We start from the raw sequence: 12,990 nt of genomic DNA on the forward strand, positions 1-12,990 counted from the left end.
TTTATTCTACTCTCTAATTCTAATGCTTGTAAGTAAAGCTCACTGATTGACCAATGACACTGTAGCAATGTTAATGGCTCTTCTTCCTCTCTTGTCACTCTTGTATTTGGTGTCATCCTCCTTTTCACGGCCCAAGTCTTCAGCCAAATGGTACTGGAAACTGGTACCTGTAAGTCCCACCATCACGTCCTCTATCTCCTCTCCTTCCTGACCCTGCCCTGTGCCCTTGCCCATGCTGATTGGTCCTTTTTGCCCTCCCCCCTGATTGGTCCTTTTTGCCCTCCTCCTTTGATTGTTTTTTTTCCGTAGGCATGTGGGGACCAGTGGGACCCAGACTACCCCTGTCTGGTCCACCCCAGTCCCTTCTCCAGTCCACCTCCGTTGATTTGACCTCTGACCCTTGCCTCCCAGCCCGAATCCACTCCCAGTTTGATACCTCGCTGCTCTGACCCCCTCCCTCTGCCGTGATTCCCCGTTTCCAAGACTCCTCTCCAGTGGACTCTCATAGTCCAATCCTCCCTTTCTGTTCATTCATGTCACTCCCCAGCCACTAATACTGTTTATTTCTTTTGGATGAAGAGAACAACATGTTAGACAAACATGGCCATTTTGTCCTATAACAGATGACAGATTACTTTGGTTCATAATGAAATGTATAATTCAGAACAGTCATTCCAGACGTGGAATTATTTCTATGAGAAGTAGGCAGACAGCAGCTTGGCCCTTCATACTTGGATGAAAGCCTGGCTAGAACGCCTCCCTTCTCCCTTGCAAACGATTTAAATCTGACAGCTTAACAGCCTATACGACTAGACTGAGAATTAAAACATGAATATAGTGATGTATAGCTGGACCATTGTGGTGTCTCGAAGACAGAGGTGGATTTAATATATTGTAATGTATTTCTCTGCCAAAGCAGCATTATTGAAGTCTAAATCATCCCCACTTTGGGATAATTTAGACTTCCTGGCTCAGGTTAATGAAAGGTGCTTTCAGCTCAGACTCCCTAGACGCTCTCTCTATCTTCCTTTTGCCTTTCTCTTTCTTTTTTCTCTCTCTCTCCATCTCCCTCCTTCACCCACTATCCTCTCTCTCTCTCTCTCTCTCCCTCTTTCTCTCTCCACCACTACTCAGCAGAACCCAGTGGAGAATGTCTCGCCTCTGACAGACTGATTAACACGTCTCCTTAAGATGCAGGGGATCCAGAGATCAAATCACTCCCCCTATATCAACACGAAGGCAGAACAATGCAGATGACTAATGGCAGACGCAGAGTTAAATGTGTTTTCAGAGAGACCCTATTGTAAGGGGAGCAGATAGGGCCGAGGTAACACACAGGTTTCTGTGGCATTAATCAACCAGCATTATTGGCACTACTGGCCTCCTCTGCATGCTGTAATACTCCCCGCTGTGTGGTTATTGCCCCTCTTTGCCCTGCTGCAGATAAATAACACACAGCTAAACCACTCCGGAGCCGTGTGTGTGTGTGTGTGTGTGTGTGTGTGTGTGTGTGTAAGAGAGAGAGAAAGAGAGCTGTGTGTGTGAGTAAAAGAGAGAAGGAAAGGGTGAATTGTCAATTGTCTCTATGAATGTTGTCCATATGCATGCCCTGTTTTGTATGCTAGTGTATGTGTGTATGTATTTGCATTGCGGAGGTGGCGGGGTGGGGTTGTGTGTAAGTGCCTCTGTTCTCCCTCTGTCTGACTGCGTCTGTGGGCTGTCTCCCTCTACAGTCGCGCCTCAGGAGGGAGGACATCAAGCCAAGGCCGGCTCACTGTCTCCCCCTGGTGGACAACCTGCTGAAGGACAACACCGACGGCTGTGCCCTGGCCGCCCTGCTCCACTTCTACTGCCCCACCTCAGTCAGGCTGGAGGGTAAGCCAACATGCCGTTAAAACAACACAGAGTGAGCGCCACAGCTAGCATCTGATCTCCTGTCAACTTAAAATCCTTTTGGCTTCTTTGACTGGCTTAACATCAATGATGTTACATCCACTGAAAAAAAGAACAGCGTGTACTTTTAGCTGTTACTGCGGTACATTTGCATGGAAAGAGTATATAAGTATATTGAGGACAAGCTGTACTAGTACCAGACATCAAGAGTAGTAATTATAGATGCAGAATGTCGGAATGACAGAAAGGAAACAGAGAAATATGATTTATGATCAAATATGATTTATGAACTTCATGATTTATGCACACAATCATAATCCTGAATTATGGCAGGAGGATATGCCCCAACACACTGACAGTGCAAGGGCACCAGCACTATGCCCCACAACACAGTCTGTGTTGGTGCCCTTGCACTGTCAGTGTGTTGGGGCATATCTTTGTCATGTGTCTGCCTCTGCTGTTCCAGAAGGGTATCCGAAGCACACACACACACACACACACACACACACACACACACACCCTGAGCTGCTTATAGGACCGGACAGCCTCCCTGCTCCCAGTGTCCCTCACAGGTCTGTGAGTGACATGACCTCCCCAGCACTCAGCACAGCTCGACAGCACCAGTAGATAAAGAGCTGGTGGGGGCCTGGGAAGTGGTGCGTGGTGTGTATGGGGGTCTACAGTTGGAAGCAAAGAGATTAAATCCTCCTCTGATCTTTAGCTTTCACAGAGGGACTGGTCAAGTTTGATAAGACAACAAAGCCCTGGGCCCACACCAGGCAGGAAGGGTACAAGAGAGCTGAAGTCGTTAGGAGTTAAGTGAGATACCGGCCAGATGTGCAGTTCCTTTCTTGAGCACATGAGACCTGTGTGAAGACAGGTTATGACGTAATTCCCCCAGCTAACGTCTGTGAGATTCCAGGCAAGCCAAACCAGAGGAGGAGGAGGTGGAGGAGGAGAATTATTCAGTTGGCCAGGCCTCCATATTTCAGTTTTCAAACATAAACAGTGCCTGGAGTATCCCCACCCTTATCCTGTGTGTCTGAGAAAGAGTTTGTTATGTTACGTCACTAACTGTGTGTGTGTGTGTATGTGTGTGTGTGTGTGTGTCTGTACCCCGCCCCTCTCCATTCCACTCCCCCCCCCCCCCCCCCCCACAGATATCTGCCTGAAGGAGACCATGTCTCTGGCAGACAGCCTGTACAACCTGCAGCTGGTGCAGAAGTTCTGCAGCGACAACCTCAACCGCTGCTGCCACTTCAGTCTGGAGGACATGCTATACGCCTCCTCCTCCATCAAGGTAGGCCCCGCTGGGAAGCTCATCTCACACAACGCATTCACTCACTTTTATCCAAAACTGTTTACAGGCAGAAATGTGAGACATTTTAGCATCAATGCTAATCAGAAGATGTTTTCATGCAAGGCCATTCAGGAAAGGTGCACATTGAATGATGGGTTGTGCCCTAGGCACTGAAGACATTTTCATAGTGTTGTTGGTAGAATCTTGCTCTGTCAGGTTAAGTTAGATTAACATACTGAGGATTTAACTTTTCAATTGAAGCACACTGCTGAAAAACTGCACTGCTCAAGAAAGATTTATGGATGTCTTTGACTTTGATTTAAGCTTCTGGCAAAGCAATGCAATAACTGTTCCTGGAACAGTTACAGTAATACAAATATTGAATTGCATTAGAGGAACACAGAGCTATAGAGTAGAGGCAAGCGATATAATGGCAAACTGAACTGTTGTGTGTGCATATCAGTGTTTAGAGTAATTGACTGTGTGTGTGTATGTGTGTGTGTGTGTGACAGAGAGAGAGAGTGAGTGTGTGTGTGTGTGTGTGTAGTCTGCTATAAATGGAGCATAGAGGAGCATGGTGGTGTTCACACATAGGCACGTTTAAAAAGTAGTGTCTGAAGAATGCTTATGACCGTTTGGAGGGAGTGAGTCACGCGAGGTTTGAATGAGGTTGTGTGAGGGGAGGAAACTGGAGGAGGGAACAGGGCTGAACACAGTGTGTGTGTGTGTGTGTGTGTGTGTGTGTGTGTGTGTGTGTGTGTGTGTGTGTGTGTGTGTGTGTGTGTGTGTGTGTGTGTGTGTGTGTGTGTGTGTGTGTGTGTGTGTGTGTGTGTGTGTGTGTGTGTGTGTGTGAGCTTTTGCATATAGTCTGCTCTGTGAACTGCCTACAGTACTGCCAACTCCAATGAGAGGCTGAGTCACCCAAACACAGCATGAGGAGAACACTCACTCCCTCTGGGCTGAAGTTTTCCTCTGCCCGAGGAGGGATTCGGATGGCTGGCTTTCCCCCCTTCTTTTCCGTCTCTTTCTATATATATGTCCTGTGTCTGTTTGTGTCTTTGCCTCCCAGCAACAGCCATGTTGGAAGAAAGTTGCTGGGATTTGTTTTTATTTTTTTGAAGTTCAGGCTCAGTTCAGATGGAATTTGTTTCAGGGCAAGACAAATATGTTTTTGTCAAATAAGTTTTAATTAAATGCTTTCCAGTGATGCTGAACTCACTGCTGAAATATAATGAAGTATATTCTAACAGCGAGGGTTGTGGCTGGATTTCTGATTACTGAGTTAAATGATAATAATCCTAAAGTTCACGGGAGGAGTGCTTAAGGAACAGAGACGGTTTTGCCTAGGGCTGTCTTCAACTTTTAAATATCATCACTGCAGGTTTCTCTTGTTTTCCTCAGATGCTAAGTTTTGAGTTGGGCAGGCTTGTGTCACTGACACAGACAAAGAGTGAAAGGGAGCAGAAGTGTGAAAGCAGGCCTTGGGCACATGACACTGGGCAACGTGCCTTCTGGATGAGAAAGGGAGAGAGGGAGAGAGAGCGGGAGGGGGGGGGGTGAAAGAGAGAAACAAACACAGAGGCAGAGAGAAATCGGGGGAAGAATGATACAGTCAGAGAAAAAGAGAAGGCGAAAGCAAGGCAGAATAGAGGCTTGGCAGAGCTGTGGTATTCAGGCATTTATCCCACACTGCGTACTGGAGAGCCTCTATGCCTCGTGAATACAAACCAGTCGTGCCCGCTCCCATTGGCTGTGAAAAGCAACAAAACATACACAACATGTACACAGAAACTAATTTCAATTCATTAACACAAGCCAATCAATTTAGTAAGGTGGTCTTATTTAACCATTTGTCGCTTAGAGAATAAGTTTGAACAGTGAGTTGTTTGTACAGTTCAGTTTAGCTTCCTACACAGTTACTGGTGTAGTCGCACGGTTTTATGTGCATCAGAATTTCACAAAAGCATTTAAATTGGAAGGAATTGAGGATAAGAAAATGGATCGATGTAACATAAAAAGTATTTTGCTGACATCATATATGGACTGTTAAACAATGAGGGTGGCCTGGATTGATTTGGCTTCTCTTGAGCACAAGGCTTATGCAACGGCAGAGATCTAAATGGCTTTAGTCTTTGACCCCCGAACAAACAAATTCTGCTTGTTACAGTGTAAATAATGAGCTACAATGTGTTTGACAAAGCTCTGTTGTTTAGAGATGCTCAAGAGATCAATTGTGACTCGTGGAGACATCCTCCGGACAATCTTGGCAACTGCAATTGGAGCGCACTAACTCTTGTTTGGGGGAAAACACACACTGTCCTTTTTGTTCTGAGGAAGCCTATTTGATTTGTCTCCATAATCTTTTCTCATTGGTCGCTGCTGTGTGTGTGTCTATCCTGCAGGGTAACTACCTTGTGTTTATGGCCGAACTGTTCTGGTGGTTTGAAGTGGTGAAGCCTTCCTTTGTACAGCCCCGTTCCCTCGATGCCAAAGGTGAGCATATCCAAGTGCAGACTACTTCACCGTGTGTGTGGTTTTGTTATCTTGTTGAAAGATTTGTAATTGTGAAGCTGTTTGTTTGTTTTTGTTTGTTCCAGAGCTGACACAGTCGTCAACAAAAATGGCTCCCATTTCCAAAACCAAACCCAGCTTAATGGAGAGATCATGTAGTCCTGAACAGCCATGGTGTGTATGTTTGATATTTGTACTGGTAGTTAAACTTCTGTTTAACTTTTTAATCATTAGAAACGAGCATTCAAGTATTTTCTCAAGAGCATTCAAGAAAAGAGCATTCAAGTATTTTTCAAGTTTACCTGGTGTTTCTTTTTTTGTTTTATATTCTGGCAGCTCACGACCAAATGCTGCTCCTGCAGGTAAGTGATTAGCTATTAAGCTGTTTTGCAGGTTTTGTATAGTTTCCAAATGGTCTCCTTGCTGAAGTAGTATGCAAGCAGATTATTTTGCAGCGCTTCATTTTTGGCTAGAAGAGATTTTGCTTTTTCATTGCAGCTCTGATAAAGCGCTCGTCCTCCATGTCTTATGTGGACGGCTGTGTGGGAACATGGCCCAAAGAGAAACGGTGAGACACACCTCAGGAACCTTACTCTACGCTTTAATCTTTCAGTTATTAATGTTACATAACATGCTGACATGCACATGATTCATAGCTTTGGTTAGTGTGAACATGTAATAATGTTCATTGTTAACTCTATTGTTTTTTTTAGCATTATTGTCAACTCCTGTAGTTAATGCATTATATATATAGTGCACATATATAGTATATATATATACTATATCTATAATGCATTAACTATAGGAGTTGACAATAATGCTAAAAAAACAATAGAGTGTGTTTGGTTAGTGTGAAAATGTAATAATGTTCATTGTTAACTCTATTGTTTTTTTAGCATTATTGTCAACTCCTATAGTTAATGCATTATTTTGTGTATTTACTACATTCAATGAATGTCAAACAAGGATAAGTGTGACCATATTTTTTTTAAATAATATTAGTTATAATTATACTAATTAATAGGGTAAATTGTAATAAGTATTTCATTATTTTGATGGAGTTTTGGAGCTATGGAGTGATTTTGTTTTTATGGAGCTTTTAGTGATTTTGTATGTGTCACAAAATGCCTTCCTTACCCCTGATCCAGGTCCTCAGCTCACGGCATCTCATTTGAGATCCCCTTTGATGACGAGGTGGTGCCCACTCAACCAGGGTCCACGGGTCGGGGAATGACCCGCTCCGCCAGTACAGAGGGCCTGGGCTTCAGGGTGCACCAGGCTAACAGGAACATACGCCGGAACCTCTCCTTCCAACCCGTCAATGGTCAGGACAGCTACATCCAGGAGGAGAGTGATGATGCTGCGCTGTCCTTCAGACGAGCAGGAAGGCCTCGCATCAGGACCGATGCAAAGTAAGACACCCATTGTGTCCTGTTGAGTTGTGCTCTGAGCTGGGTCGTGTGATGTACTGTATGCCAACTAGTTAGCGATGAGGGAACATTACATGGGACATGATGTGATAGGGGTATTTGGCTTACTCAATGTCAAGGTTTCATCAGGAAAGGAAGACACTTGTGGGAACAGGTTGCATGCATGTGAAAGATACATCCGGTACCAGTGCTGATGGTGTGAGCAGACATTACATTGTTTTACAGATATTACATGGCACTTTGTAAAGCTTATTTGTGTGTGAAAAGGCTGCTTTTTTGTGAGTGCCAGGTCACATTTTCATATAAAGTAATGTAATTTGTGCCTTGGACATAGCATATTAACGTGAGAAGGAATGTGTCAGTGTGAATGCTACAGATACCTATTTAAGAATGCATAAAGCATAATAGTAATGTTCAAACTGGCATTTGGTTTATACTATTGCCATTAAAATTATTAATTTTCCTCTAAAGTTTCCTTTATGTTTGCATTCTGTGTTAATGTATTCATGTATCCTGATGCACTGAACAGCGTTTTTAATTTATGGCTGATCTTATCGAACATTTGATTTGTTCTGTTTCCAAATGCAGTTTTACATGATTCAAAAACAAAAAAATATTTTTTCTTGAGAGCCATATCTGTCCATCCGTCAAGTCCATCTAAATTGATGTGAGGATTTCAGACATATCTGAGATACTACTGACATGTCATTCTAAGCCTTACAGACAGCCATCTGATTTGTACATTTTCACCCAGGTATTCTAATGGACTGCTGCCAGAGGATCATTCTCCCCAACCCAGCACTCCCAGCATAGAGGAGGCCCTGAAGATCATCCACGACTCAGAGAGGACCCATGGCAGCCTCCCCTCAGGAAGCGGGGGCAGCAGCTTCTACCTGCATGGCCAGGAAATGGGAGATCCTGTCGACGACGCCAACCATGACAATGGAGACGATGAGCCGGGAGACCTCGGCTCCAAGGGACGGGTGGATGACGGGGACCTGAACTCTACATCCACAGAGGTGGACACGGGCATCCACGTGAGGACAGAGGACATTCAGGACGGACAGGATGAGGACTCGTCACTGAAGGACTACTCGGACATGGACCAGGACTGTGAGGTGCGGTCGTGCCCACTGCCGGAGACGTCTAGCTCCTGTGCCAGCCTGATGGGTGCGCGCTCGCTGGGCTGCGGCAGCCCGGCCTCGTCCACAGGCTCCGGTGTCCGCATGACCAGCTTTGCTGAGCAGAAGTTCCGCAAGCGGAACCAGGCGGAGGGACGGAACAGTGGCAGTGGGAGCAACACGCCCGAGAGCTCTGAGCTCAATCTGCCGAGCGCAACAGCGGCGTCACCGGGGCCGGTGACACCGCCATTTGCAGCGCTCACACCTGAGGCTCGGAGCCCTGCACGCCCGACCTCGTCCCGTGACCCCAGCCACATCCTCGCCTCGGAGATGGTGCACCTGAAGATGAAGCTGGAGGAGAAGCGGCGCGCCATCGAGGCGCAGAAGAAGAAGGTGGAGGCGGCGTTCACGCGACACCGACAGAAGATGGGCCGCACCGCCTTCCTCAATGTGGTCCGCCGCAAGGGCGGCTCCACCTCCCCCTCCCCCGTAGCTGAAACAGCGAGTTCCCCGAGCTTCGTGAAGCCCCCCTCCCCTTCGCCTGTAGCGGACGCCCCATTGGCTCAGAGGCCGGCCCCCAGCAGTGCTGGCGGCGGCTCAGGGCTGGAGCGGTGCAAGCCGGACGGTGCGGCGCCCAAATCCCCCGTAGAGGACGGCGGTGCAGAGGTGGATCTGACGGAGTACACGCGCACCATTGACCGCCTGAACACGTCGCTCAGCTTCCTGCAGTCCGAGATGCAGCGGCTGGCCCGCCAGCAAGAGACCATCATGCAGATGCGAGACAACCAGGGCAAGCAGGCCTGGGTCATCTCCCCGCCATCGCAGCCCTCGCCTCAGAGGCAGCTGCGGGAGCTGCGCAGCAGCAGCGTGGCCGGCCGCGGCGGCTCCGTGGGCTCCCTCTCGCCCATCCTCTCGTCCTCGGCCACCGGCGGCGGCGGCGGAGGCGGCACGGGATCCCCGCGCGTCACACACCGCTCCCCGAGCACCATCAAGAGGAAGTCGGCCTCCTTCCACGCCCGGACGCCGCGCACGCCGCGCCCCAGCGATCTGAAGATCACGCCGTTCAGCCGCATGCTCAACACGCCCCAGTCGGTGGACAGCCTGCCCAGGCTGCGCCGCTTCTCCCCCAGCCAGAACCAGACCACCTCCTTCGCCTACCTGGGGCACGACGCCAGGCCCACAGCGCAGCGCACCCAGTCGGTGGACAGTGCCGCCCAGGGAGCAAGCAGCGAGCAGGAGCTCAAGGACAGGGGACAGGCTGCGGACCAAGCCAAAGACGAGCCTCAGGGCGCTGACGCAGCCGAAGAGCTAGAGAAGAGCCAGTCTGCTCAAGCTAGAGAGAAATCAGCAGAGACAAAGGAGGAGCAGAAGGAAGTGGAAAGTGCTGGGAAGAAAACAATCAGAAATGGATCAGTAGCTGAGGTGCTGTCTCAGCCAGTGTCTGAGGCAGCGAAGATGACAACCGGCACAACCAGTGTCAATAACCAGCAGGCCCAACCCAGGAAGGACCTGGTAGAGGTACCGCTGTCCGTGCTGAAGCCCGAGGAGGGACAGGAGTCCGGCACAGATGGAGAACCGGGACTAGAGAACCGTGATCAAAAGATGTGCTGTGGGTTCTTTTACAGGGTAAGTCCGTCAGGAAACAGAGGTGGTAAACTCAGGCCTCAGAAAGTAAAAGTCCTATCGCATAATATTCCAACCATTTGCTAAACCAGCTGATTTTAATTAGCTCAACTTGTCAGCTAGGTAGACCAGCTCATTAGTAGTGCCGCCTGTGTTAAGTGCACAGGTAGAATCATAAAAAGGGCAGGACTTTTTTTTAACATTTCTGAAGTTTTCTACCAGTCATAGAAGTCACCCTGAAAAGAAGAGAAGAGAGATTGGCCTTTTATGACTCTGAATGCCATGTTACATAATCCAACTCCTAATTGGTGACATTGTTTATCATGGGGATCTGAGCAATGTGTGCTCATTCTGGGGAGGGGGACATCAGCATTTGTGCAGTGAACTGGCAAATTGAATTTATTTGCCAATTAAGACAAACTCTGCAAAATGTAGGGCAGAGACAGCCAGTCAGAGAGAGTCAGTAAACCCTGGGTGATGCAGACTGATGCATTGTGGGGAGGCCGCTCTGCTGCTGAGCTTTTGCCTTGAAGTGGGCCAGAGCCTCATGACTTATTGAAGTGGGGCGGCTGTAGCACACGGCCTCCTCTGATGTTGCTGTAGCACAGGCCTCCGACTTAAAGAGGCAGAAACAGATTTCGATACAGATTTAGTTTCATAGTATGCTCAAAAAAATTAAGGGAACACTTATAGTTTTCCACAATTGTTAAAACAAAATATAACAGGCAGAAATCAAGCATTTACAAGGAGATGATGTGACAGGGATTGGCATGACGTCTCAAACCCTGAGGCAGTTCCTCTTATTTCTGCCACTGACTGACTAACTGACTGTGGCTGTTCTGGCTACTCTGCCTGCGATTCCCAGGATGACCTGCAGGGGGAGGAGGACATGGCTCAGAAGCGGGCGGCGCTGCTGGAGAAGAGGCAGAGGAGGGAGAGGGAGATGCAGCAGAAGAGACAGCAGCTGGAGGCCGAGCTGGAGCAGAAGAAAGAAGCGGCGCGGTAAGATTGGCAGACGGGCGACAGGCTGGAGAGACTAGAGCCAAATCTGAAAGCTTTGGCCTCGTTAATTAAAGCATCCCTAAAGAATGAGTGTGTCCCCTCCTGTCAGAACCTGGTTTAGGTATAGCTAACACAGTGACGTAACCAAATGATGTCGTGTGTTCATCCAGCTTTTGAGCACAGATGCTCATAATTCTTACACAGTGAGATATCGCACTTGTTGACTGTAACCTTTGGTCGACATCACTGTAGATGTTGCTGCCAGGAGCATTTTTTAAAACAATGTTGGAGTCTTTGGCAGAGGTGGAAGCTTGTCCCAGTTCCTTATGCCTGATTATTTCAGTTTTTTAGAGTCTCATCATGACTCGCTGTGTCAGCCCCAACGGCTAAAGCTAAGACTGGTGTCCTATAAATAGATTTGTGAGATATCACGCCTCAAATATTACATGCACACACTTTACAGACACCCCACTTTCAGTACTGACACCCCACTTTCAGTACTGACACCTCACTTTCAGTTTAGACACCTCACTTTAATTCACATTCATCCTCTGAGGCAGTCACTTAATAAAGATTTTACATTCCTCTGTCTGTCTCCCTTTTTCTCCCTCTCACTTTTTCCTCCTTCTTTTCTCTGGCTCTTCCTGTGTTTTCATCACACACACACACACACACACACACACACACACACACACACACACACACACACACACACACACACACACTCAGTTACTCTGCAGGAATACAAAAAGTCCACTTACTCTTACTTGCTTAAACTTGCTCCACTCATCACACCTATGTTTTCTGATTGTACATCTTTCTCTCTCTCTCTTCTTCTCTCTCTTCTTCTCTCTCCTTCACTCTCTTTCTTACACATTCCCTACACAACTGGAATATTACAATGTCTGTGTCACACACATACTCTTCCCCCTGACTGGCGTTCTGCTCTTCCCCTGGTCCTCCAGGCTGAAAGCTGAGGAGGAGAAAGTGAAGCGCGAGGATGAAAAGGCACGTAGGGATTACATTAAGAATGAGTATCTGAGGAGGAAGCAGCTCAAGCTGATGGACGACATGGACAGCGTCATCAAGCCCCGCCCCGCCAGCATCAAGAAGAAGCCCCGCCCCAAGTCTATGCACAGAGACATCATGGAGTCTCCGAAGCCACCAATCAAGACAACAGGTATGGCTTTGTAGAGGAAGATCTCCCCAATGATCAGCCCTGCTGGGGAATTGAATTTTTTTGGTTTTTTTTAGTCGCATAACATGATTGTGGCAATAAAGGAGTTGGCTCAGAATCAAAATCTGAAGTGTTAGATCAACTAAATCAACCTCTGTAGAAAAAACAGATCTCAAGTGCTCAAGTCTGGGCAACTCAAGTCTTTAGTACTCAAGTCTGTCCCATCCATGACTGAGCTGGGATCTAGGTGATCTCTAGCAGAGCATGTGTCAGCAGTAACTGCAATTGTTTTTACAGTAGGACGATGCCTTGAGTCTTGTACATCAGACATGAGAGCATATTTTGATATTTACTCTGGACTTTTTTTTAATTAAATTTGATCACTTCAAAGCGTTTTGAATCTTTAAAATACCTGTTGGATGTGTGTCTGTGTTTCACCTCTGTATGTGTATGTGTTTTTAAGGGTCCCGGCCACGTGGATATTCAGTGTCCAGCCTTTCGCTCGCATCTTTGAACCTTGCAGACAATGAAAGTGTCCAGTCTGATAAGAGAACTCCTCGGTAAGCCTGCTTATCGTCTCATCACATAAAGACCCCTGTATTCCGTATACTCACTCTCTGCACAATGCATAATCTCTTGGTAGTTTGAATACTGTACATTTGTTTGACACATTGCCCGAATCTCTATAAAAAACTGGACTAAATATTAATCTTTCTGTCTTTTGTAACCCTCTTCTAACCCTCCTCTTGCCTCTGAACTCTCAGAAGCAGTAAATTGTCTGCTGGCAATTTACGCTTCTTTTTGAATTCTCCAAAAGTGAAAAAGGGAAGGTTAGTCTCTTCAGTAAGGCCAATAGTCACCTCATTATTTCCGCCTGTCATTAGAAAACAAGCTAGATATTCTTTTTTGTTTTGCTTAAACGCAAAACAAATA

The 12,990-nt window shown here is 47.1% G+C and overlaps 1 protein-coding gene across 4 annotated transcripts in view; it reads left to right on the plus strand.

Moving 5' to 3' along the window:
• camsap2b (calmodulin regulated spectrin-associated protein family, member 2b) overlaps positions 1 to 12,990 on the plus strand; it is a 36,328-nt gene that overhangs the window by 19,508 nt on the left and 3,830 nt on the right. The window contains exons 5-17 of one of the 4 annotated variants that reach the window (XM_042095710.1): positions 137 to 169; positions 1,734 to 1,875; positions 3,054 to 3,193; positions 5,596 to 5,686; positions 5,791 to 5,878; positions 6,041 to 6,066; positions 6,203 to 6,272; positions 6,853 to 7,116; positions 7,889 to 9,881; positions 10,744 to 10,880; positions 11,846 to 12,060; positions 12,521 to 12,617; positions 12,822 to 12,887. In XM_042095710.1, coding sequence (XP_041951644.1) covers positions 137 to 169; positions 1,734 to 1,875; positions 3,054 to 3,193; positions 5,596 to 5,686; positions 5,791 to 5,878; positions 6,041 to 6,066; positions 6,203 to 6,272; positions 6,853 to 7,116; positions 7,889 to 9,881; positions 10,744 to 10,880; positions 11,846 to 12,060; positions 12,521 to 12,617; positions 12,822 to 12,887 — 3,362 coding nt within the window. The remainder of the gene's footprint in view (positions 1 to 136; positions 170 to 1,733; positions 1,876 to 3,053; positions 3,194 to 5,595; positions 5,687 to 5,790; positions 5,879 to 6,040; positions 6,067 to 6,202; positions 6,273 to 6,852; positions 7,117 to 7,888; positions 9,882 to 10,743; positions 10,881 to 11,845; positions 12,061 to 12,520; positions 12,618 to 12,821; positions 12,888 to 12,990) is intronic. The other 3 variants (XM_042095727.1, XM_042095719.1, XM_042095736.1) reach the window with 3 other exon arrangements.

The sequence above is a fragment of the Alosa sapidissima genome, chromosome 1 (genome assembly GCF_018492685.1).
Source record: "Alosa sapidissima isolate fAloSap1 chromosome 1, fAloSap1.pri, whole genome shotgun sequence".
Lineage (NCBI taxonomy): Eukaryota > Metazoa > Chordata > Actinopteri > Clupeiformes > Clupeidae > Alosa > Alosa sapidissima.